Source organism: Gopherus evgoodei, chromosome 2 (assembly GCF_007399415.2).
Source record: "Gopherus evgoodei ecotype Sinaloan lineage chromosome 2, rGopEvg1_v1.p, whole genome shotgun sequence".
Classification (NCBI taxonomy): Eukaryota; Metazoa; Chordata; order Testudines; family Testudinidae; genus Gopherus; species Gopherus evgoodei.
This window is the reverse complement of record NC_044323.1, coordinates 14,383,500-14,410,667: the sequence shown is the minus strand read 5'-3', so window position 1 is coordinate 14,410,667 and position 27,168 is coordinate 14,383,500. Positions and strand designations below refer to the sequence as shown.

Genomic DNA, 27,168 nt, shown 5'->3' with positions numbered 1-27,168 from the left:
TTGAGCAAAACGTTGAATAAAGGGGGTCTGGAGACCTTTACAGTTCACTTACTAAACTAATATTTGCTAATTTAGCAGTAATTGAATGTAACTTCCAACATGATACTGTCAAATAGTTTAGTCCCCCAAAATTAGTAGAAATGTGTTCAGATTGTTTGGGGTTAATAGGGGCTATTAAACATTGCTAAAGCAATGTGTACTGAGTGGGTTGTTTCTTGTTGTGTTTTTTTTTGTTTGTTTTTTTTTTAAACTAGTGTTTGGAAAGTGAATTTGGCTACATCAAACAAAATACAAGAAGTAAGGTTATGTCGATTTGAGTCATGGTAAATGTAATGTGTCTTTTAATGTAATGTGCTAGTAATGCCTATTGGCGTTCTTGTCTGTGTTCATTTAATACAGAAGGGCTAATCTGATAGAACCTATTATTGCAGACTCCAAGAACCAACTGCCATAGGCTATGCATAACCAAAATGAAAGTGGGACCTATTTCCCAGGGATTCAGAATGTGACTGCAGATGCACTCAGCAGACACTTCTTCCAGGACCACGAGTGGGAAATAGACCCCAATATATTACACCACATATTCCATCAATGGGGCAGCCCTCAGACTTGTTTGCCACATAGTCGAACAAGAAATGCACCCACTTGGCTCATGGGGTGGACTGGGTCACCATTCCTTGAGGGATTGCTTTTCACCTTCAGTGGTCATCAACCCTACTGTATGCATTTCTACCAACTCCCTTGATAGCCAAAGCTATGCTCAAAATAAAGATAGAGCCATAGTCATTCCAGTTGTTCCAACCTGGCCCAGGGAAATGTGGTTTCCTTACCTGATACAGCTGTTTTGCTATCAGATTACTCTCCATGCTGCTCCTGATCTCCCCCAGGAGGGCAGGAAGATGAAGCAGCATGAGATTGGGATGAAACATTTAGAGCATAGTTGACTCACAGGATTAGAGACAGTCTGCTCAAAGACGTAAAGAGTACTAATACACAGCAAGAAACAATCTACTCATTACCCGTAGTCTTAAAAAATGGGGACAATTTGTCAGCTGGTATGACTGTAGACAGATTCCACCAATGACCATGTCACTTCCAGATGTACTGGAATGTGCCCTAACTCTGACAACCTGAGTCTATCGATTGAGCTCTATACAGGTCCACCTGGCAACCGTCATGGCTTTCCACTCCCAATAAAGGTTTGTTTCAACTTTGCCTATCTGACCACAGTGAGATTCCTTAGAGGACTGGGAAACCACCAATCCAATATCCTACTCCAATATGGGACTTTTAATCTGGTCCTCAAATGCCTCACAGGACTGCCCTTTGAACCTTTGGCTACCTGTTCGCTGCTCCGTTTGTCAGTGAAAACAGTGTTCCTGATAGCCATTATATCAGCGTGACACATTGAGAAATAGAGGCCCAGATGTCATGTGCATTCCCCCAGTGTGTTTTAAGGATAAAGTCCTGTGCGCCCGCCCCCCCCCCCCCCCCCCAAATTCTCACCTAAGGTTTCTTTCGAGTTGCATCTCAATCATATCACTCACATGCCTGGCTTCCACTCCAAAGCGCATTTACATCTCTAGGATGCACTGTTGCACATCCCGAATGTCAGGAGAGCTCTGGCCTTCTATCTAGACAGAACAAAGACTATCAGAGAGACTCACAAGTTAATTGTTCACTAGCAAATAGGTCAAAAGGGTCAGCAATCTCTCACCAGAGATTTTCCAAGTGGCTATCAGGCTGCATTAACTCTTGTTACCGGTCTCGCAACATTCAACCACTTTTGGTTATAAGCATCCATTCTACAAGGGTTTATTGCCACTTCTACGGCCTTCCTCAAAAATGTGCCAATTATTGAAATCTGTAAAGCTGCTACTTGGCATCTGTATTAATAAACAAGCTAGGGAAATACAACCTAGATAGAGCTACTAAAGTTGGGTGCATAACTGGTTGGGAAAACTGTTCCCAGAGAATAGTTATCAGGTTCATAGTACAACTGAAAGAGTATATCAAGTGGGGTCCTGCGGGGATCAGTTCTGGGTCTGGTTCTGTTCAATATTATCTGTGATTTAGATAATGGCAAAGAGTACCCTTACAGAATTTCCAGATAGTACCAAGCTGAGCGTATTTGCAAGTGCTCTGCAGGGTAGGATTAAAATAAAAAATGATCTGGACAAACTGAAGAAATGGTCTGAAGTAAATAGGATGAAAATCAATAAGGACAAATGCAAAGTGCTCCAAGTAGGAAGCAACAATCAGTTGCACACATACAAAATGGGAAATGACTGCCTAGGAAGGAGTACTGCGGAAAGGGATCTGGGGGTCATAGTGGACCAGAAACTAAATGAGTCAACAATGTAATGCTGTTGCAAAAAAAGCAAGCATCATTCTGGGATGTATTAGCAGGAGTTGTAAGACAGATATGAGAAGTAATTCTTTCGCTCTATTCTGTGCTGATTAGGTCTCAACTGGAGTATTGTGTCCAGTTCTGAGTGACACATTTCGGGAAAGATGTGGACAAATTGGAGAAAGTCCAGAAAAGAGCAACAAAAATGATGAAAGGTTTAGAAAACATTACACATGAGGGAAGATTGGAAAAAATTGGGTTTGTTTCATCTAGAAAATGGAAGACTGAGAGGGGACATAAGTTTTCAAGTACATAAAAGGTTGTTACAAGGAGGAGGGAAAATAATTTGTTCTTAACTTCTGAGGATAGAGTAAGAAGCAATGGGCTTAAATTGCAGCAAGGGAGGTTTAGGTTGAACATTAGGAAAAACTTCCTAACTGTCAGACTAGTTAAGCACTAGAATAAATTGCCTAGGGAGGTTGTAGAATTTGTCTGTCCTGCTCTTAAAAATCTCCAGTGATGAATACATATCAAGAATGGTCTAGATCAGTGGTTCTCAACCCATGAGCTGCTTGTGGCCCAATCATCTCACAACTGCAGCCCATGTGACACCCTAGGGGCCTTACAGGCTTGTATATTCTGTGGATGCAGCCCACATAACTCATGGAGAGCTGCATATGCGGCCCACAATGGTAAATAGATAACGAACCACTGATCTAGATAATACTTAGTCCTGCTGAGTGGAAGGACTGGACTAAAAGACTTCTCAAGGTCTATTCCAGCCTTATGACTCATGATTCTATGTATACATTCGCCAAATGCTATGCAGTAACTCATGACTCTGCCTCTGATACTGTTTGGATCAGCTATGCTTTCCTTTCTACTGGACTTGACTCCGAAACCCCCTCCACCTTAGAGGCAGTACTTGGTAGTCACCTTGAGTGGAGCACTAAAAGGGACACTACTGGAAGAAGAAATAGTTACTCACTCTATGCAGAAACTGTGGTTCTTAAGATGTCCCTGTGAATGCTCCTCTACCTGTCCTTCCTCTCTGCTTCAGAGTTCTCTGCCATGGGACTTTGCGGTAGAGAAGGAACTGAGAGCAGATCTCCCGCACAGTACTACATAACAGCTCAGGGCATGAGACTGCCTAACACGCAAATGAGGGCTGAACAGAGACTTCTATGAGAAATCTCCAATCAAAGGTGCTGGGAGCGTTAGTGCACCTAGAGTGTAGCACCCATAGGAAGTCGCATCTCAAAGAACCACAGTTACTGCACAGGGTGAGTAACTTTCTTTTGGTGCTAATATTTTTGAGTTTCTTATATGCTATGCTGGCCAAATGGTGCTTCCCCACACCTTGCTGTCTTCTGGAGTGGTGTTGAACTGTATAATGCAGGCTAGTGGACCAAACATGATTTTTGGTCATTTGTGTCAGGAGCTGGGTAGCTACCTTTCCTTCTCTTGCAAATTGTAATGTTTGCAGAAATCAGAACCCGCTTTCTCAAGAACATTAGTTCAGTCTAAAAAGAATACCATAACTCAACCAATTCCCCAGCCAACACAACCTTAAACAGAGTTCATTCTCAACGTTGAGGTTCAATTTCAGTATCACACAGCTGAAACTAATTCTTAACTAAAATAGCACTGTCTCATCAGTGGTTATTTTTAAATCTTTCTTTCCCATGGATTGTCTTTATTTTCTTTGTTGGCTTCAGTGGATTAGAGGGGAGAGATCTTGTGAGTAGATGTCGAAAAGCACTGTAAATGCATTAGGACAAGCTTTGCTCAGTTTTGTTTACTTGCCCAGTGGACCAGGGGGGCTGCTTAAATGGATACATATGATGTAGCAAAGATTATAGGAATAACTACTTTAGGTGTAAAGTGATTTATGTGAATCTGTAATTACTGGGCCACATTATGTTGTTAGTTGGCATCATAACATCGTTAAATGTTAACTGTATAATTCCAACATAAGAATGGCCATACCAAGTCAGCTCAAAGGTCCATCCAGCCCAGTTTCCTGTTGCCCAACAGTGGCCAATGCCAGGTGCCCCAGAGAGAGTGAACCTAACAGGTAATGGTCAAGTGATCTCTCTCCAGCCATCCATCTTCACTCTGACAAACAGAGGCTAGGGACACCATTCCTTACCCATCCTGGCTAATAGCCATTAATGGACTTCACATTCCAAAAAGCATCTCTAACAAGCAAATAACAGCCAAGTAGACAGTTGTGAAAGTGTGAATTAGAAAGGGTTGAGATAACAACTCTCAGCACAACACAGGATTTGATACAGAAACCTGTAAAGCTAGAGGAGTGAAGTGATGGGTTGATGGGAGTACTGTGAAAACAAGAGCCTTGGTTAAGAGGTACTGGAGCAGGGGTTGGCAACCTTTCAGAAGTGGTGTGCCAAGTCTTCATTTATTCACTCTAATTGAAGGTTTCTCGTGCCAGTAATATATTTTAACATTTTTAGAAGGTCTCTTTCTATAAGTCTGTAATATAACTAAACTATTGTATGTCAAGCAAATAAGGTTTTTAATGTTTAAGAAGCTTCATTTAAAATTAAATTAAAATGCAGAGCCCTCTTCTCCTACCCCTCCCCCCGGACCAGTGCACAGGACCTGGGTAGTGCGAGTGCCACTGAAAATCAGCTTGTGTGCCGCCTTCGGCACGTCTGCCATAGGTTGCCTACCCCTGTACTAGAGTTTGGAGACAGGTGGTGATAATTGTTAACAAAGCTATTCCAATTGATAGAAATCCTGTGGAATGTCAAGTACAGTCTAATGCTTAGTTTGCACATCCACCATCTGTTTCTTGCACATGCTATAAAAGTGATCCAAGTCATTTACTTTACAGTCAGTAACCAAGTTGCGCATTTATCTGATATCTGAGCAGTGGTGGCTTTGCCGCACATTAGAGCTGAATATGAAGCACAAGCAAAGACAAGTTCTGTCTAACTTCATCTTGCTAGAAAGTTGTGAAGGTGGGGGAGGACTTGATAAGGGTCTTTTCCCACTTGCTAATTAGGAAAGGGGGAAGGTTCCCCTGTGTTATATAGGCTGGTGACATGTGAAAGTGAACAGTTTGAGCAATTGGATTGACTGACAAGATGAAGTGGTCTTAAACTAAACTTTTTAAATCTAGCATCAGAACAACATCTATATAGAATTTACGGGAGGGGTAGGGAACATACATGAAAGTAAGCATTTTGATATCAGCATTCCATTCTCAACATTACTCACAAAAAAAATTTTGATATTAATGATTTATCTTGAATTTTATTTTACAGTATAAGAAAATGTCAAAATTGAAACAAAACACATTTTGACCTGAAACAATCTTCTTGATTTCATTTTGTGGACAATTTTTGAAATTCTTTGTTTTTGTTTAGCATATATTGTGTGTGGGTAGGAGTGGGGGGAGAATCTACAGCTTCTTACCCCTAGCTTGCTTGACTTTTTCTGGGCATCCTATGTAATCCTTAAGGAACAGGCAGCCTCCACCATGCCTGCTATGGAGTCTAATTCACTTGTATTGGCATTGTTTTAAATCTTTACAAATGGTGGTCTTGCAATTCATGTCTTATAAATACAGTCAGTGTATAAAACTGCTGGTAATCTGCTGTCACTAAGATTCTGACTCTCTTGTGGCAATAACCATTTTTAAAAATACCATTTTCCTTCCACAGGATGAATACTCCATATTTCCTCAGACATACTCCATAGACATTAATGGCTACATTCTCGTTTATTCAGTCACATCAATAAAAAGGTAAGAGTTCTTCTGTGTATGTATTCTTATGAGTAAGCTACTGATCTGAGATTCATGTGGCTTCAATCCCTGGCTCTGCCACAGACTCCCTTTATGCCCTCACAATTCTTTAATATCTGCCTCCATTTCCCATCAGAAAAATGGGAATAACAGTTCTCACAAAAGCATTTGATCTTTACTGTACCTAAGCAGCTTGCAAACTACAGTGGTTGGGGGCAAGTAAAGCTAGAATCCATATTCAAGTGTATTGATTATGAACTTTGAGTGTAAAGATGATCAAACTTAAGTATTCCTAGTGCTCCTCATTGTGGTATGTGAGTACAAAGAGGCATAAATAAACTGTAACAGGACCTAGAATAGTAATGGCATTGCATGTTTTCTGCCTTTTTTCTCCTTGGGTCAGAAATCATGTGAACATAAGAACCATATTGTTGGTTTTCTTTCCTCTTAGCCGTATAACCTTAGGCTGTGTCTACACTAAAGCTTATTTTGGCATAGCTTATGTCACTCACTGGGGTGAATAAATCTCCCATCTCCCCGCCCTACTCTGCAATCAATGTAAATTACACCAACGTAAATGCCAGAGTTGACAGCACGACATCAGTGGGAGAGCTGCACCTACTGACATAGTTACTGCCGCTTGCAGGGGCTGGAGTAAGTAAGCTGATGGGAGAGTGCTGTCCTGTCTGCTTAAAGTGTCTGCATTAGCAGTGCCACAGTGATGCAGCTGCATTGGTATATCTGCGCTGCTGTAAGCTCTGTAGGGTAGCTGTAGCCTTGCACTCAAATAGAGCTGATTCTTCTTTGTGGGTTTTTTCTGCCTTGCCCACCTGTCCAGTTGACTGGTAGAAATTGCCTGTTTGTTGCTATGAGCTTCCAGGCAATAGACAGTGTATATGAATTTGTCTTGTTGGCTGCTTTTTTATTTGCAGTATTGAAGGACATGTCTTACTGTAAAATAGTTTCTCTGAATAGCTATTCAGATTTCAGAGTTTGAATTAAGATCCTTTCTGGCTTGAGGGCCCAGCTTTCTTCTAGGTAATCTCTTTACTGGTAAGAAGCACATTAACCTCTTAGGTTTTTGTACAGTTATTGGCACCATATTCTATTAATCCCCTTCCTTTTTTGGACCCCTACGTTTTTATTTCTGTAAATTTGGTGGGTTTTAGCAGCAGGATTTCTTTTTAAAGTTACTTTGTACAGCATCTGCATATCGGTAGAAAAGGAAGAGTTAGCAATGTAAAAATAGTAGCTTCCTTATGTAAGCTACTAAATAAGTAAAATCTAAGAACCTTCAAGTGGTTTTTTTTTGTTTTTTTGTTTTTTGTTTTTTTTAAACAGAAGGTCCTGAGCTACCTCTCTTCCTCTTCAGCACATAGGGACACTTTGCAAGCAACTGTTTTCTTTCATTCTTGACAGGTTCTGCAGTGTCTAGTACGTTTGTCCTAATCTGAACACTTTTGGGCTGCTCAATTGCTCTTATGGTTGCTCATTATGTTAATACGTAAAGTATACTCAGAGTAGCTTCGTCAGATCTACCTAATGAAACAAATTAACATTCTGTAATATTGAGGAATAATGTTAAAGGAAGCATAAGTTTTTTAGACAGCTGCATCTGTCCCTATTTACAGGATCTTTCACAGTAACAGGTGATGAAGGTAAGAATTGAGTCTTAAGACAGTGTGAAATAATTATAAATCACCCCCATGTACAGATTCTGTAACAACACAAACTTGGTGATAGCATTCTCTCCTTCTAGGGGGAGGCATTGTGGCTTAATTTCAAGACAGTACTTGAAAACCTTGGGATTTATGGGACATGGAGTCTCCCATCTTCTTGGTCACTAGTTCAGATCTGGGCTTAGCTAGTAGCGTGGTCCTAAGTAAAATGAGTTGGTGGTCTCAATCTCCGTCCACTTCAAAGCGACAATTGCCTGCATCTGCAGCAGTGTACTGAAGATCTAAAGTTCCCTTATTTGTAGTTTCATCCAGAGACATGGATAGATTAGCAACAGATGCTGAATCTTTGCTGCTAGAGTTACTACTTTTCAACCAGAGTTGAGGCACGTTGATGACCTGGAAACTTCCACTGATTGTCCTATACCTGATCAGTAATAACTAGAGGATTTAATTCTTTTTAACTCTGGCTCCAGTTCTCTATATAGTGTTGCCAAGTCAAGCAGTCAGGTGAAAAATAGAAGTTTGTCCTGCCTGACAACTGTTGGGATGCCACTATGGAGGAGTCAAATTCTAGTGTAAGCTTAGCAAAGAACTGCAAAATGTATTCAGACTGCCCTGGGTCTATACCTGCAAGTTCTTTTCTAGTTTTTTTTTTTAATGGCTTTTTATTTACTGCTTGGCTCTTCAGGTAGAAATCTACTTGAAGTATAAGGTGTCATATCCTGTTCTTCTGCTTAGACTTTGGATGCAGGACAGAACATATCATGTAACACCGCACCCTGATTGCCTCAGTACTCTGGAAAGCCAAAGAGGCTTTGATTTGTCTTCTGCTTGCTTGTTGGCTGCTACTCCAGTCTGACACATGTTTGCCAGTGTTGCTCTTGTTTCATATAGCTAGGTCACTGGCTATATATTGACATAGGAACTGAACGTTTGAGTACTGATATGGTAGGGTACTTGTTTCTTTCCAGGCTTTTGTTGTAGATCCTTTTGGAAAATCCATTCTTAAAAAAAAAAAAAAAATTTCTCTTCTATATTGAGTAACTCGAGTGCAGTGTTTGTCAAATGGAAATTCATAAAAACGCTCCTGAAGAAGCAAACAACGCCCTACTTCTCTAACCTAGTCTTAAATTTGCTCACAAGGTTATTGAAGGTTTCTCATTCTGATTTACTTAAATTCCTAATTTGTATCACAAAGTAGGTTCCGTTACTTTGTATCATGTGTCAGTCATCTTTTGCTGGTGGTCCCTGCTTCCATGGATTGTCTTTCTTCCAGTGAGCAATAACATGCATTATAAACCAGTTTATACCTCCTTAATGAATCCTCAATCTCTGTTAGCCTGCAGAGAATGAACTGTGGCCCTACAGTTACCTTGTCTTTTTAAATTAAAACTTGCTAATGTAAGAAATCCATTCATAAGGTAGTAAAGGTGAAGTGATATGAAACAAAGGCTACCTTGTCCATTGACACTCCTCCATCCTCCCCCTGCCCCTCTGTCCCCAGTTCTGTTTTGGGTTTATTGGCAATTGTTTGGTCCATTATAACAATCATTAGAATTCACTGTCTCTGGGTATTTCTATGTTTGTATTTTCATTGGCTCTTACAATCTCCTTCCCAAGTGTCCACAGTCTGGCTTTAGTCCTTACTGGTTTAGGCAGGAGGGTGCATACCTAACTGTGGGCCAGATTCTACAGTCAGGCTGACCTATAATATGCCTGTGGTCAGCTGTTGGACAAAAGAGGCAAAGATGGCTTTAGGCTACTTTTGTGGATCCTGATTTGTGACTAGTTTGATACCTAGCTGGTTTCCTCGTGCAGATTAGACCAATCTTGTATAGGGAGGCATTCAAGGCATCTCCCTTTGTGGCCCGTATTCAGTGTAAATCTGTGCTTGAAGAATCAGGCCCTTGGAATTCGAGCTCTGATTAAAATGCCATGTAAATGAGCACACTACTTATGGCAATAAAGTTTTGAAAATCAGAACCTACCTTATCTACCCTACAAATTTTTAATTGCAATATTTGTGTCCAGTCCAGGTTGATACATGGTATCGCTGTTAAAATCAAAGTTGTCTGTCAAACTCTCTAATAGCTCAGTTACTCCAAATGTAATAAAATGGTTGCCATTGCACATCACTGGCTTCATTTGTTTACAACTTGCTTATTCTGCATGTACTAAATATCCAATACCCATTAAGGTAGCTGGGTTTGAGGCTTCCTGGCACCTCACAGTGTTGCTTCTGGCCTTAGTCACTCAAGTCTTCATGTACAGACTTTGTATTAGCACCCATAATTGTAGTATCTGAACAAGCAATGTTTCTCATACCACCTGACAGCTCAGTTTGTGCTTCTCTTGACTTGGAAAGTCACAGTTTAGGCTTTTTCTTCATTTTTAAGTGCATAAATTCTGATTCTACTTTAATTTTGAAATTGAATATTGTCCCAATTTAAAATGGAAAGTGCTATGAATTTCAGCAAAGCAATAAATCTTTAGTAATTCTGTTGCACCTTCTGTCTTAGTGCTTGTTTGTTTTTTGAAGCTGTGCTTTTAACTTTACCTTCTTACCCAGACTTCCTACATTTGTGCAGCTAAATCTTATTACACATTCTGCCTAAAGTGTACCTACAGCCCAAGCAGATGCATCAGACATCCAAATAATGCTTAAAGCATGACTTTCCCCGTCTTGATTCATACACTAGCAGTGCCCTTTATCAAAAGGGAAACCAAGTATATTAAGCAGGATTATCTTGGTCTATGTAAGAATATTGTTAGATGGTATAGTGTTCTATGGAGTTCTAGCCCAATTTGCCTCTTTTTTTGTATAGGAATCAGTAACACATTTACAGCATCTCAGTTGTTTTACATCTAAAGTGAGAATAAAGCTTAAACTCAAGCAGTCTACTGGTGGAATTAATTGCTTGTGTATTGGGTATTAAGGCTAAACATCAGAGTGCATGTGTGATTTCATCCCTTTATTTTGCAGTTTTGAAGTGATTAAAGTTATCCATGGCAAGTTATTGGATATGGTGGGAAAAGTCCAGTAAGTAGTAACACTTTCATCTCATTTCATTGCAGGTATATTACTAGTACTTTGTTCAATATACTGTAACAGCTGTTCTAAAAGTGGTTCACTTTTTTCACAGAATACCCATTATGCTGGTTGGAAACAAAAAAGACCTGCATATGGAACGGTATGTACTATAAATACAATATTTTTCTGAAAAATTTAAGATACTATAACTGTTCTCTGCTGCAACATCACTTGTAACAATTTCAATGAAATTTTCATCTTGGGAACTAAATTATAGGTACATAATTTCCCGTAGCTAAAAAGTTAGTTTAATTTAGAATTAGGTTAGCTTATGCTAAGTTACCATAACTAAGGTACTGTGGACTTGAGGATGGAACTGAGAGCCAGGAACTACTGAATTCTAATCCTGACTCTCACTTTGGGGCAAGTCACTTAACCTCTCTTTCACCTACAAAATGGAGTAGTTGCATGTTTACTTCATAGGAATGTTGTGACAATAACTTTAAAGCACTACATAAAATGGAGGTAGTATAAAATATAGTAAAAATGGAAAGTAAGTATTGCAAGACCCAAATTTTACTTTGAGATGTTTATACTGCATGTGAGGCAGTTTAATACTTCATAGAAGTGCTGCAGGGAAGTAACTGCAGTTGCGCAGCAAATGCTTTAACTTCTCCACAAGCCATCAAACATTTTCTTTGCTGTTATAATTTATATTGTCTTCTATTTGGTCAGGGTGATTAGCTATGAAGAAGGGAAAGCTTTAGCAGAATCCTGGAATGCAGCTTTCTTGGAATCCTCTGCTAAAGAAAATCAGGTAACCAATTAACATCCACTTTGATACGCTGCAGTTTAAATAGTGGGATTCGGTATCAAAAGATCTCTAAATGTGTCTCTGTACCTCATCGCAATGGGAAGAAAACTAAAATATTCTGTATAGTTGTGTATTGGCAACAGAAAGTGAAATGATTGCTTGCAATGATGTCCATATGTGCAAGCTTGTCCAGATAATTCACTGAATTGTAGATGAAGTCAGGTTGCTGAAAGGAGAAATATGGGACTAAAGGTGTAACTTAATTATATATGTGTTTGGTTCTGGTGCTAAAATGGAAAGAGTTAGATTAAGTGTCAACTCTCTCACCTTAAGTTGAAGTGGTAATGACTTGATCTGTATCGGTACCTTCACAAATAGAAAATTAATTGCTGAATCCTTAGCAGGAACATACTGCTACAAGGATGAAAGGATAGCATTGTGGGTAGGGCACTAGCCAGCCCTTAGATTTGGGTTCTTTTCCAGACTTTGTCAGTGTGCTTCTATTCCCTCTGAAATAGGAGTAATGTTTTCCTGCCTCATAATCATAAATAAATCATAAATCTTGTAGTGATGTGTGTTGTGTTGATGGATGGATGGATGGATGGCCACAATCTGACCAAATATAACCAGGAAGCATTGTAAGTGTTACCATTGTTGTTTCTAAATGGTGACAAAACTAGCAGATTTAATTTCATTCGAACCTAACACTAATCCTTGTTGGTGTAATAGCTTCCTCATTTACCCCCTGAATATGTTGTACATTTCTGTGAAATACTGGAGCTGAAAAGGGTATTGAGAGTTCAAGTTCAGCCCCCTACATTGAAACAAGACCAAGTAAACCTAAGCAATTTAGCTTTGTGATGCCATCTTTGTTGTGGCGCCCCAAGGAATTGCCCTGGTTCTTGTATACAGAAAAACAATTGTCACGGTACAGCTGGGCTATGGAGGTTTTTATAGCATGTTGGGGGGAATCTCAGAAAGAAAGTTTGCTGCAGATTAAGCCCATCATATGTCCTACCTTCAGTAGACATGGAAAACAGTTGATCACTGTCCTCTTTGTAACTGCCCTTAAGACATTTGAAGACTTAAGAGGTCCCTTCCCGCCAGTCTTTTTTCTTAAGATGATAAACTGGGTACGCATTTAATCTTTTTTCATAGGTCAGGTTTTCTAAATATTTTATCACTTTTGTGCTCTCCTCTGAGCTCTACCCTATTTGTCAACATCTTTTTTTTTAAAGGTTGGCACCCAGACCTGGACACTGTATTCCAGCTGAGGGCTCGCCAGCGCCAAGTAAAATGTGACAGTTATCTCTCTTGTCTTACCTATGGCACTTCTATTACTACATCCCAGAATATATCAGCCTTTTTAAACTACATGACATTGATTCAGATTTTGTTATCCACTGTAATCCCTAGATCCTTTTCATCAGTACTGCCTCCATTTTGTAGTTCTGCATTTGATTTTTTTTTCTTTCCTAAATGTACTACTTTACACTTGTCTATTGAATTTCCTCTTGTTGACTTCAGACCAATTCACTAACTTGTCAAGGTTGTTTTGAATTCTAATCCTGTCCTCCAAAGAGCTTGCAACCTCTCCCAGTTTAGTGGCATCCAAAGTTTAAACCTACTCTTCACTCCATTATCCAAGTCGCTAATGAAAATATTCAGTAGTGACAGACACCCATGGGACCTCCACTAGATATACCCTTCCAGTTGGATGAGGAGCCATGGATTAATACTCTGAGTGTGGTCTTTCAGCCAGTTGTGTACCCATTTTATAGTAATTTTATGTAGCCCACGTTTCCCTAATTTCATTGAGAATATTTTGTGGGATTGTGTCAAAAGCCTTATTAAAGCCATATATCATGACTGTTGCTTCCTCCAACCCAACCAGGCCAGGATCCAAGTCAAAATCCATGCTAGCTATTCCTTATTAATCCTGTTACCCTCTAGGTGCTTACAAATTGATGGTTTAATAATTTGTTCCAATATCTTTTCACGTATTAAAGTTAGGCTGATTGGTCTATAGTTCCTCAGTCTTAGTACCCATCTTAAAAAATGGAAACAATGTTTGTCCTCCCGTCCTCTGGGGCATCCCCCAGGAGTTCTCGAAGATAATTGCTAATGATTCCAAGATTGCTTCAGCTAGTTCCTTTAAATTGTTCTCAGGTATTGATCAGCCCCAATAGACTTGGAATACATCTAACTTAACAGGTTAAAGAATATTTAGATCTTTCCCTATTTTGTCTTGAGTGGCCTCCCTCCATTTTTTAATATCAATTGTGTGGAGTATCTGGTCACTATTTACCTTTTTTAGGGAAGATTTAAGCAAAATAGGCATTAAACATCTCAGCCTTTTTGTTTTCATCTATTATTCATTCTCCTTCCCTGCTCAGTAGAGGACTTACATTTCCTTAGTCTTTCTCTTGCTCCTAAAGGGTTCAAGGAACCTCTTATTGCCTCTTATGTCTCTTGCTAAGTGGAAGTCATTTTGTGCCTTTGCTTTTCTGATTTTTTTGTCCCTTCATGCTTGTGCTGTTCTTTTGTATCCTCCTTAGCAATTTGCCCATGTTTCTGCTTTCTGTAGAAATTCTTCTTAATATTTTTCAGGTCGTTAAGGAGCCTCTGATGGAGCCATGTTGACATCTTACTATTCTTATCTTCCCTTTGCGTCAGGATAGCTTGCAGTTGTGCCTTTAATATTTTTCTCCTGGGGAAACTTCCACCTTTCCTGAATTCCTTTTATCCTAGATTTTCTTCTCATGGGACCTTACCTATCAGTTCTGAGTGTTTTTTTGTTTTGTTTTTTTTTTAAAAAGCAGACTTTAAGTCCATTGTCTTTATTCTGCTGCTTCCTTTTCTTTAGAATCATAAAATCGATCACTTCATGATCTTTCACCCAAATTGCCTTCCTCTTCATATTTGAAACCAATACTCCCTGCTAGTTAGAATCAAGTATAAAATGTCTGTCGTCCTGGTTACTTCCTCCACTTTCTGAAAGAAAAGTTGTCCCAAATATGTTACAAAATTTCCATTAAGTTTTTGGGTTTTGCCATATTACTTTTCCAGTAGATGTTTGGGTAGTTAGTCCCCAAGAATTACCAGGTCTCGTGGTTTTGAATATTTCTGTTGCTTGTTCTAGAAATGCTTTATCTACCTTCTCTTCCTGATTTGGTGGTCTATAGTAGTCCCCTACTGTGCAGTCATCCTTATGTTTTTTTCCCTTTTTATCATTAGCAGAGACTCATCTGCCTCTCACCTCCTTCTGGACTCAGAACAAGGTATATATTCTTGATATATAATGCAACAGCACGCCCATGTTTTCTCTGCCTGCTCTTCCTGAACAAGCCTTACTTCTATATACCAATATTCCAGTCAGGAGACTTAGCTGACCAAGGTCCTGATGCCAGTTGTCATAATTTAGCACATATACTAATACTTCCAGATCTTTCTGTTTTGTTGTTCATACTCCTTGCATTTGTGTATAGACATCTAAGTTGCTAATCAGATTTCCCCACTGATTTTCTTGTTCCTCCTATGACCGTCTTGTAATTTTCCACGTCTGCCCCTCCACTCCAAAATCTAGACCTTTTTAAAGTCTCCTTTTTATGCTTACCTGGTGAGTGTGTCACCTTCACTAGGTTAGCAAGTTGGGGGAGAGCATCTCCATGCACTTTTTGATCCGGCTGACCCCGTCTTCCCAGCAGCCCTCCTTCTCAGACCAGCACTCCATTGTTGAGGAAACCAAAGCCCTCCCATCAACACCATCTTGCCTAGCCATGCATTTGTCTATTGAGTGCGCTTGTCTCAATCTGGGCCCAACCCTCAACTGAGAGGGTGGACAATATCACAAGCTGCTCTTCCCAACTCCGTCACCCTCACTTCCAGAGCCTTTAGTCACTGCTGATCTTCTGTGGGTGATAAGCAGTAACATTTAATGCCCACATGAATGAGTCATAGGTAGAGGTACCGATGAGCCTCACCAACCTTTCTGTAATGTCACTGATGTGGGCTTCAGGCTGGCAGTACACCTCCTGGGGCATCAGGACAGCAGATGGATGCCTCTGTCCCCTCAGAAGGGAAACCCTGACTATTGGCACCCTACACCACTGCCTTTTGGGTGTGGTGGCTATGAGCCTGCCAGTCTTGGGGGCAGATGTGGCTCCCCTTCAGCAATTGAGGTCTGCTTCTCACATCCTGTTGCCATACAGCATACTGGGTCTTGACTTCTGTGGACTTAAAGCTGGGGTTGAGGGCAGAGCACTGTCTACTGCCCAAAGTGGCCAGCAGCTACTCCTCCCCATAGAGCAGCTGTTTCTTTGTCATTGGCTAGCATCCTCCATCTCAAATGTTGACATGTGTGCCCTGTCAAAGAGCTTGTGCTCTCGTATGATGTAGAGATGAGCCACCACCACCTGCAATTCGTATCTGCTTCCTGAGATTCCATCAACACACCCCTCACCCCAGGTGGTTCCCCCTGCCTGGCTTTCACTGGCCAGGATATGCAGGCTGCATCCCCAGCAAGTCGACACAAGGAGCCTCTAGGGTCAGGATGCCTCTCTCGTGCAGGCAGAAGAAAAGCTAGCGGTGATGTACCATTTTCCTCCCATTCCAGGCTCTTCACTAGCACCTCACTATACCTAAAATTAAGAATCAACTGTGTATCTTTACTGAAGTTCTTTGTGCAACCAAACAGACAATCCTGCAAGGTGGAACCTTGTTTCCTGGTAAAAAATCATACCTCTTCTATTCTTTCATACATGTAATTGCCAGAACTTGTGCTGCTGGCACTGAACAGTCAAGAAAATCCAGTTTCCACAGGGCAAAAGAAATAAGAACCTGCCAAACTGGGTCAGAGCAAAGGTCAGTCTGGCCCAGTATCCTGTCTTCTGTCAGTGGTTGATGCTTGGGGCTTCAGAGGGAATAAACAGAACAGGTAATCAAGTGATCCATCCCCTGTTGCTCATTCTCAGCTTCTGGCAAACAGAGGCTAGGGACACCATCCCTGCCCATCCTGGCTAATAGCCATTGATGGATCTATCCTCCATAAACTTATCTAGTTCTTTTTTTGAACTCTGTTATAGTCTTAGCCTTCACAACATCCTCTAGCAAGGAGTTCCACAGGTTGACTGTGAAGAAATACTTCCATTTGTTTATTTTTAAACCTGCTGCCTATTTCATGTGGTTACTCCTAGTTCTTGTGTTATGAGAAGGAATAAATAACAGTTCCTTATTTACTTTCTCCACACCAGTCAAGAAAACTGATTGTACAAATCTTTCAAAATCTTCTGCAGATCCAAAGGAAGTCACGATTTAATTTTTGTAGTACTTGAATTCTTGGTTTAGATTTTGGCAAGTTTAATGCCACTCTTTTTTGTCTTAGTTCCAGAGTAGTGCAAAAATATGAAGATTGTAAACATCCTGTAAAATCCTTCAGTGAGTAATAGACTTGCAGCCAAGTGGTTTTAATAGACAAGTTGTATACAAATGCTCCACTCTAGAACAAATTCTTTAAGCTAAATCTGACTTAACTGCAGTCAACTTTTCTTAGACAGTCTAGCTAGCATTCAATTATTTCCCATTGCTAAATATAAATTTTTGTAACTGCTCACTAATTCATATTGTGAACTTATTGATAACTTTCTGAAACTTAAGTGACACTCTTGTTATGTAGCTTGCTTTTTTTATAACACCTAGCAAAGGGATGGGCAAACTTTTTGGGCCAAGGGCCACATCTGAGTGGGGAAATTTGTATGCAGGGCATGGGGTTGGGGTATGGGTTTTCGTAGGGGTCTCAGGACAAGGGGTTGGGGTGCAGGAGGGGTGTGGGGTTCGGTAGGGGGTTGGGGTGCAGCAGGGGGCTTGGCAAGGGGTTGGGGGCAGGAGGAGTGCAGGGTGTACAAGGTGGCTCAGGGCAGGGAGCTGGGATGCAGGCAGTGGCTTTAGGGCAGGGAGTTGAAGGGCGGGGTGCAGGAGGGGTGCGAGGTGCAGGCAAGAGGCTTAGGGCAGGGGGTGGGGGTGGGGTATAGGAGAGGTTTGGGCTCTGGCCTGGCACTGCTTACCTCATGCAGCTCCGGGGTGGCAGCGGTGCACACTGGGGATTGTGCAGGCTTCCCTGCATGCCTGCCCTGTCCCCGGCCCTGCGCCACTCCTGGAAGCGCTGCGGCCCTTGTGGGAGATGGGGGCGGAAGGCTCCGCGTGTGCTGCTTTTGCCGCGCCTCCAGGTAACTCCCCTGAAGCTGCCATTGGCCATGGTTCCCCGTTCCCGGCCAATGGGAGCTGCGGGGCGGGGGGGTGCCTGGAGGCAACACATGGAGCCCTCTGCCCCCCCTGCCCGGGGGGCCACAAGGACATAGTGCCGCAGGCCAGATCCGGCCCATGGGCCGTAGTTTGCCCACCTTGACCTAGCATATTAAATTGCTGTACTATCATACAAAGTCTCGTTAACTGACTGGCATGGGATTTGTTGCTTCCATAATAAAAAGTGTGTACTGTGTGATGCCTGGACATCAGAACTATTAGATGATATGCTGTCATCTGAAATATGTAGCAAACCTGTGCAGATTAGACTCTGTTTCAAAGGGTATGAAATACTGTGGGGAGGAACAGTAATTGTACGTCAAATGTATGAACTTCTCCACGAGCCTCCCAGTTTCTTTATGAATCCTGCAAAAATTCTGTTTTTAATCAGTGCTTCCAAACTGCAGTGAGTACCTAATACTTAAGTTGGTACAAGACATATTGCTACTGATATAAAGGTTGCTGGACGAGATTTATATTAAGGATGACCTAGTAACTTTAACTGGAGACTTTCTTGTTTTTGTGGTTTTTTTAAATCATTGGTATTGGCATAATGTAATGCAGGTTCTTAAACATCAGGTGTAAATGATTTCTTCTGATCCTCTGCCAGTCCAGATGCTTGAGTATAGCGCCTTTCCATCAGATGGAGAAAGTACACAATCATCTCGGCGAGGTCGCTTGTTCTATACAATATGCTTGGTAAATCCAGTAGTTTTCAAGAAGTGGAGAAATCAGTACCTTTGCCAGCCAGTGAAGACCAAGCAGAGAAGTATCAGATTCCACAAACCTTGCTAAGACACACCAACATTGTGTGGTTGCCTTTGTCTACAGCCAGAGAATTACTGTCTAGTATACCAAGGGGCTCAGGTACTCCAAAGGCCAAAGCTGGGACAGCCACCCTTGGTACTGTAGGCAGCTGCCAGGGATCTTGTGATTTGCACTCGTCAGGAAGGAAGGTAAAAGATGGGAGATAGGGCTGCATCCATCCAAGACTCCCCTTAACTAAAGAGTTCAGGCAGGGAGCAGGACAGGGGAGCATCCCTTTCAACAGGAGCCATAGACGGGAACATCTTACTGGTTCTGGAGATGCTTCCTCCTCTTTGGCAAGATCTCACACTGGCACCAAGGAACCTCTGGGATATGGACCCCCTTCTGAGGAGCCAAGATTGTCTTCCATGACTTTAAAGCCCCCTCCAGTTTAGAGGGCAGAAGCTTCCTCTAGCTTGGGAGCAAGACTTGTTGTTCTCTGGGTGGTAGCTGCTGTCTTGGGTGAACAAAGGGAGCGTCCTTTAGGAGCAGGAAGTCCCTGAGCACTTGCCTTGTGGTTAGATTCATAAATTCTCCAGCTGCTGTCTTCTGGCCATGATAATACCAGCACCCTGACTATTGGGACTGGACTATGACTATGCTCCACCCTCTTTATCCTGCTGCTTGCAGGAAAGCTAGCTTCTTACTTAAATAGGACTACCCAGATTCTATAAATCTGGAGTTGAAGTTCTTCCTTCTGACAACAAAAATTACTGCACAATCCCAGGAAAGGGGACAGAAGCCTGAGCTGCTTCACCCTGGATGTGGGGGAGGGAGGCTAAAAGCTGAAGCCTGACCTGCAGCCCCTGGGGTTGTGTGAAGCCAAAGCTTGAGAGCTTCCACCATGGGTGGGTGGGGGCTGTAACCGGAGCGCTGAAGCCCTCAGGCTTTGGCCTCAGTCCTGGGCGGTGGAGCTCGGACTTCTGGCTTCAGCAGCAGGCCCCAGCAAGTCTAATGCCACCCTGGCGACCTCATTAAAACAGGGTTGTGACCCATAGTTTGAGAATCACTTGCTTAGATCATCACATTCCAACGTGGCCTTCACATCAGCTACTCAGTATTTTGCAGTGCTGAGGCTATTACAATCAATGCAGAGCTCTCCCATTTGGGCCACCAGGAACAACATCAAGAACACTGACCAAGCTTGCAGCAACCTTTGATAGAACACCAGGCAAAGGAAACTGTGATCCAGCTATGGCTCTCCAGAAAGAAATCTACAGCCGCAACAAACTGCAGTTTTTTGTCTCCATCTCAACTGGTGTACTTAGCAGTGGGCAGAAAAAGCATCTGAAGACGTAATTCCCTGCTGTAACTGCAGATAGTCAAATCTAGGATTGCTTATAGGTACTGGTTTCCATGGTGGTGAGCTTGGAGGTGGTTCCTTGAGTCCACATCCACATGACCTCTGCACTTTTCTCTTGCTAGGAGCTAGAATCAGAACTCTGAAATACATTTCCTATTGCCAGCTGCAGTCAGCGTACTTCTAGGGTGGTGACTGCACAAGAACCTGAAGAAGTCTGCCCTGGAGCTAAACACCAAGCTTGAAATACAATATAACAGATGTTACGTTGTGTCTGAAGCCCAGCTGCATTCCCTTATCTTCTGTTCCCCATCACATTCTAGGGCTTTCTTTCCTCCTCTTGTACCAAAACACATTAGGAGCTTATGGGGCAAAGCCACAAATGAATCTAGTTCATGCTCCTCAGCTGTGAGGCATCCTGTACAACTCCTTGAGGAGGACAATTTTTTGTAGCACAAAAGTCAGATCTGCACACTGAGTGCATTGCCTGATCTTACTGTGCCAGGGAAAGGCAAATTGGTGTGTTTAATGGAACCATCCAAAAGGTGTCTAGTAATATCTTGTGTGGTAGATGTTTGAGGACCATTAGCAAACTATTTCAACACTCTCTCTCTCTCTCTCTCTCCCCCGCCCCCACTGATAATCAAAACATACAAATAGGCAAAAATTTAAAAAAAAATGCTGCTTGGGAACTTGGTTTGATTTAAGAATATTTACTTGTATGTTTTGACATGTGGTGATGACCATTGGTTTTAATGATTATAAAACCTTAACTTTTTGAATCACAGTATTTACTGTCATTAAATAGACAGGCCCTCCCATAATTTCATGCAACTGTGAAAACTTAAATTGATAAAAATAAAAATGCTTAAATCTGAAATTATATTTAAAAAATTATTTATGCCAAGCCTACTCATAAGCACTCAAACTGTGGAGCCAAGCAAAACATTTCACACAAACTTAAATGCAGAACATGAGTTCAAATAACTATGCTTTTATGGTGTTCTCAGTAGTTTTCAGTTTCTATAATTAGGCCATATAATTGTTCCATGACCAAGTGTATTAGTAGCAAAGGAAGAGCAAATAGACTTAAAGCCTAGTACTTTCTGTAAGATTAGGTAGAAATACCCTTTTCAGATTTGATTATACTCAGTTTGGATTTAATGCCAGCTACTACCATTTGCTGTGCTGTCCTCAATTTGAAAAAACTAAACTGAAATCTAGAAACAAGCCAACATGGTCAAATGGCTGATCAGAGTTCAGTAATTCTGATCACCGTCATCAAACTATCAAAGACCGGATCTATATGTAGGAGCACTTCGCTGGTACAGCCATATCTGTATACTATGCTGGCAAGTGCTTCTAGTGTAGACACAGCTTATGGTAGCCAAACTGTTCTCTTGCCAGTACAGCTTATCCAGCCCTTGACAAAAGTTTATAGTGTAGACCTGACCAATTGCGTTGAACAGCATCGCAGTACCCCTGTGAGGTAGGGGAGTGGTTCCCAGTGAAGACTGTATTGTTCATGCAACAGTGGCACCTGTCTGTCGTCTCATGACCTTGTTTTGCTGAAAAGATTTACCAGCTTTAAAATATATTCTTGGTCTTTCTGTGTAGATCCATAAAGAATGTATGTGACTAAAACTTGTTAAATATCCCATCTTTTCTGTGAAAGGTATTCACTGGCCACCTACATCTTGGTGAGTGGCCCAGACAAACAGTCTCTCTGAGAAATAACACACATTCTGTCAAATGAGACAAGACTAAATGCTCTTTTTTTTTTTTTTTTTTTAAATAGCTGTTTCCAGTCAGGAATGTAGAGAATAGTGTCTGCTAGAGCCAAAATAAAATGTCAACTGTTTACATAACAATGTTAAGTGTATTGTAGGTCAGACAAGATTTTTCCTTTGAGTTGTCACCCAAGGAAAATTTGTCAGCAGAAAGTAGTTGATGGGATCTGTAATCCTGTCCAGAAATCTGCTAAAATCTAATATGCACAGGAAACGTATTGTGCAATTTGACTAATCAGCCACTTATGTCAGTTTGCCTTTGGATTGCTTGGAAAATTATATTGATGAATAGTATTTTAATGGCTCCTGAGACAGTACAGAACATGTGGTATTAAATGTGAGAGAGGCTGTACATAGAATTCAGCCTGCTATGATCTTACTATAATTACTTTAAGATTGTGGGGCCATTTGAGTCCAGTGGAATTTATTTGGAAGTGAGCCAACTGAAAAATTGTACTTTACTGGAGAAATAACTGCCAGGACAGAACACATAGCGCACAGAGCTTTTCAGCATGTTTATTTTAAACAAATTATAGTCTCTTGTACCAGCTTCTTCCAGTTCTCATACATTTGCTTCCATATAATATGAATATCTTTTCTTTTCAATACAAACTGAACTTGGTGCTCGTGAAGTTATAGTAATGACACTTGGATAGACTAAAATTGATACCCAGGGGGCTTTTGACCAAACGTCCCTTAGTCAGAATACCAGTGTCTGTCTTTAACTTGATCAATGCTATCCTCAGACCCAAAATAAAGATGAGAACTTGAGCATCACTATTGGCTTTAGGATAATAATGTAGAAAGGAATATTTAATAAAGTGACTGCTGTAAAATATACAAAAACACAGTAATCTATCTACAGTCTGCAGTCGAACCATACAAACTGAATCCCACAAGGAGGTGCAGTGGAATGCTCAATTTTTGCATATTAACTTTTGTAACGGGGTGGGCTAGTATTCAATAATCCTTCAACCTGAATGTGTCTTGGCATAAACTCCCTTATTCAAAGTGTTTCTCAGTCCATATAAGTACACTGGCACTTCATCAGACTGGATGATCATATTGGTCCCTTCTGACCTATGAGTCTATTTAATAGAATTTTTGAAGTGAAGAGTAACCTCTGGGGGGAAGTTTAAAGAAATTTGACGTTTCTGCATTTTAACTTTTCATGCTTTCATGAAAACCTTGTAAACTAGTCAAATGTTCAGTCTATCGCTTCTGTCAAATCTGTTGAAACCTAAACTCTCTAATGAATCAAGCTCCTACTTACATTGAAGAGGAATGTCTGATTCAGTTGTTCAGCTTCCTAGTCCAGCAGGTTGTAACTCACAGATGAGGACTTAAATTCCTGCCTAGTTCTGACCCAAGTAAAGGTGCCACTCCTTTGTGTCCTTGCACAGATCCATTCTGCCCACCAAATTACTGTCTAGGTCAGGATCGCATACAGTAGAATAACAATATGGGTCCTCCCCACATCTGGAAGGTGAGTCCAAAGCATAGAGGACATGATAGGGTGAGCAGGTGAGGGAGGGACTATCAAGAAGATTCCTAACTAATCTGAGAGAATAGCATCAAGTAGATTGGAAAAATGTTATCCGGTGATTACTGTATCCTAAGCTTGTTCACTTTAGCTAGGAGAGGGTCCAGCAAGGAGTTCTAAGTGGAATCAATAACTGGAAAGATGACTCCTACTCAGAATAGCAGTTGCTCTTAGCTGCTGAAGGGATGAGGGTTGGGGGTGGGGATGTGTGTTTCCCAGGGGTTTTGGATTTTTTCCTCAACTGTGTAAGGAAGTGGCAAGCTTATAACATATGGCTACATGCAACCAACATATATTAATGCTCACTGTTTTTTGCAGTTTGAGGTTTCATATGTATAATTTAAGCCCTGACCCGGTCGGAATATTTACTGTTTATCTGCTCACATTAACTCTCTTCAAAAGGATTTTGGTTAAAATTAGATACTTCCTCTTGAAATTTAACTTCCTTCTGTTATTGCTGGAGCATTTTCCTGCGGCAGGTGTCAAATCTCATTGCCCCATTCTGGTAGAGCTGAACATCTCGGACAATACTTGTAAATTAGGCAGTGTCTGATGGTAGTCATACAATAAAATGTAAACAAGCAGTATAATGTAGGAACATTCATTGTGCATGACAAAAAGACCCAAGACACTTAAAACTGAATTGTTTTTTTAATTTCAATTGGAATTGCCTTCCTCCATTTTTTCCTCTCCTTTTGATGTTAAATTACTTGCTGCTTTACAGAGATAATGTCTCTTCTAGTCTGAATTGTAATAGTATTGCTTGGAGTATGTGATTTAATTTATACTTGTGTATTGTCTTTTGGAGAGGCAGAATATGTAATATTGTCAATGAGCACTTACTATTCAAAATGGCTACAGTACAAAGCAGAATTATAGTAATTAGCTTTTTGTTTGTTTGTTGACAATTCAGTTAAAGCTTGTTCTCTGCAGAATATTTTAAGTTTCCCCATGTAAGCGCATATACTGGGTTATGCCCATTTTCCAAAGAGTTTCTTGTGGTAAATGTTTCAATTGCACCTACATTTCCTACTTGCCCGAATCCTGCCATATTTGTTTGGGACCTGACTCGATATCTAGAGCATGCATTTGTCTATTAGAGTAGCCAGCAAAACTGTACCAAGTTGTATGTGTGTCAGTAAGTGGTGGTTGCAGCCTTCATGCTAATCACACTCCTCTCTTTGCAGACTGCCGTTGACGTTTTTAGGAGGATAATTTTGGAGGCAGAAAAGATTGATGGGGCAGCTTCACAAGGAAAGTCATCATGCTTAGTAATGTAATTCCACTGCAAAACCTGAACACTGGGAATACATTCTACCTGAAGAAGCAAACTGCCCGTTATCTTTAAGGATACACTATGCTTCTTTTTTCTTCTGTTTAACCTGAAAGATACACAGTTGGTTGGAGCCTTTCCCCTCAGATTATTAAACTCTGACTCCTGGGTAAATGGCTTCACTTCCATTTTCAAATTTTAAGCAATCATATTTTCAGTTTATATTGTATTTCTTAATATTATGACCAAGAATTTTACTGGCATTAATTTTTCAGTGTAGTCTGTTGGTTAGAATAATCATCAAAATGATGCATATTGTTACACTACTCTTAACTAGGCTTGGATATCTGTGTTTCTTTGTGTTAAATGTATACTTGTAAATAAAATAGCTGCAAACCTTATTGTGTTGCTCTATTTAACTGTGGTTTTAAAATAAGGTATAATAAATGTAGTAGTAACCTTCTATAGGTTTTCCTACAAACTGACCGCCTCCACCCCCCAGGACTAGTGGAGATGGATGTTGAAGCCAATCACTTGTTTAGCTTTTTCAGAGTGTGTGTTTGCTGCAGTGATCTGAAGCAGCCCCTCTAGCAGAACTCCTGGGTGGCTGACTACAACCTCAGATGAACCTGTGTACCAGCTGATAAGGATGATGCACTGTGGTATTGCCTGTTAACTTGATGGAAGAAAGTGCTAAGGATGCAAATGCATCACTCTTCTCATTAACATGACTCATCTGATAGTGGCCACTCAAATATAGCTATAATGAAGGGTCTGTTGACACTTCCATTATAAACTGTTTACACAGGCTTGTACGTAGGGGCAGTATTTTCAAAATAGAATGAAATAATGGAGCAGTTCTGGGTTATAAATTCAAACTGGTTCTTGCAAGCAGTTATATGCGCCTTGAATATTTTAGCATGCATTATTCAGGGTATTTCCATGTGCATTTTCCATACTGAGGCCACCATTGACACGGGTGAGGAATGGTTTCATATTTGTCCTGCTTTTCAGAGTGTCATACGGCAGAGCAGCCAGAACCAATTAAGGTAAATGTTTACTTTCTTGTGAAAGTTCAGGATCATTGACCTGAACCATAGAAAGTTAAAAGCTTTTAACTGTAGCCATATCAGAAATCATAATCAGAAAGTTTCAAAAATCTATAACTTTAAAGAAGGTACAAAGCTTTAAATATATTTGGGACAGTTGTGACGGATGAGCCTGTCTAGCTAAGGAGACATTCATAGGCTGAATTGGGGAAACAATCTTGTCTCTTGAATGATGGGCAATTGTAATGCATTTTCTTCACTGTCATCAGACCTCTCTTTGACGGTGAGGATAAAACTTCAGTGGAAACCTCCGAAGCTTCTACATCTAAGCAAGTTATCTTATGGAGGTGGCCAAAAATCTCCTGAGTGGTGAGGAGATCCTGCATGTGAAAGAGGATTAACTGTTTCTTACAATGGCCTAGTCCATGCTACTGAATAAACTGCATATTTCACTGAAGGTTTTAGATTTTCTCCCTTGCTCTATAGATCATCAATTAAATAGTCAAGTAGCTGGTCTCAGTATTGGCTTGAATTTAGTGGTTCAGCTGGCTCCTCAGTTCCCTCGAAGTCTGAAACAAGAAGTTGATCAATTTCTTTGCACTTAAGACCCAGTTAATATTTCTCAACTTTGCTTCAACTCTGCGCATGTACTTTAATTTTTTGTACTGAGTTAAACGTCAGTCTCAACCAGGTATGTTAAATTTGCTGCCCAGGAAGGATTACTGAAGGGTAGATTGTTGATCATTCAGGAAAACATGCACTTCCCTTTCTTCAGAGTCAAATTAGCATTTTACATCAGCCTCACTTCAGTAAGAGAGAAGCTATTGGTGAAGGGAGCCCATGGCATAACGGAGCAATGCAAAAAGTTGTATTGGGCAGCCTTTAATGAAGTTCATTACAGCTTCATGAACCCGCACCAAATTCTTCATGGAGCTGTTTTCAGGCACCTCCTGTGAAGCTTGGTGTATGTAACAGTGAAGCTGTGCTGCATTAGATGCAGTGTTAAACTGGGTGATCAAGCCGTTTTTCTTACCTGCTGTGGCACCGTAGGTGCAGGCTGCAATCTTACTGATATGGAAACTTAACCTATCCTGAAATGTGTAAGTATTGTATTTGCCATTTTACAAAAGAATCAAGTCAACTGAATTGTCAATCTACAAGTGCTAGAAGCTGTGCCATGTCAGGGAAGTTGAGTTCTGGAGTAGTCTCATTAGCAGGCTTTTGAAAGCAATTGCTCCTGCTGTGTTGACAGTCTCCAGTTTGGTAGATTACTCCAACATGACTTTCAGTTGCAACTTGTGTGTATACTTAAAAAGGCAGGGGAGGGAGGAGAAGAGAGTACAGTGCCAGTATGGATAATCAAGTCTCTAAAATTTGGACTCCTTCCAAGACTTAATACACTCAGCAACACTTCAGAATGCAATTTGACATCACCTGCCAAAAACGGTTACATCTGT

The 27,168-nt window shown here is 40.9% G+C and overlaps 1 protein-coding gene across 2 annotated transcripts in view; it reads left to right on the top strand.

The window, feature by feature from the left end:
* RHEB (Ras homolog, mTORC1 binding) overlaps positions 1 to 25,063 on the top strand; it is a 55,490-nt gene extending 30,427 nt beyond the window's left edge. The window contains exons 4-8 of one of the 2 annotated variants that reach the window (XM_030550038.1): positions 6,043 to 6,125; positions 10,788 to 10,844; positions 10,948 to 10,995; positions 11,571 to 11,652; positions 24,577 to 25,063. In XM_030550038.1, the coding sequence (XP_030405898.1) occupies positions 6,043 to 6,125; positions 10,788 to 10,844; positions 10,948 to 10,995; positions 11,571 to 11,652; positions 24,577 to 24,669 (363 nt within the window). In that variant the 3' untranslated portion in view covers positions 24,670 to 25,063. The remainder of the gene's footprint in view (positions 1 to 6,042; positions 6,126 to 10,787; positions 10,845 to 10,947; positions 10,996 to 11,570; positions 11,653 to 24,576) is intronic. The other variant, XM_030550039.1, reaches the window with a different exon arrangement.
* Positions 25,064 to 27,168: the final 2,105 nt, after the last annotated feature.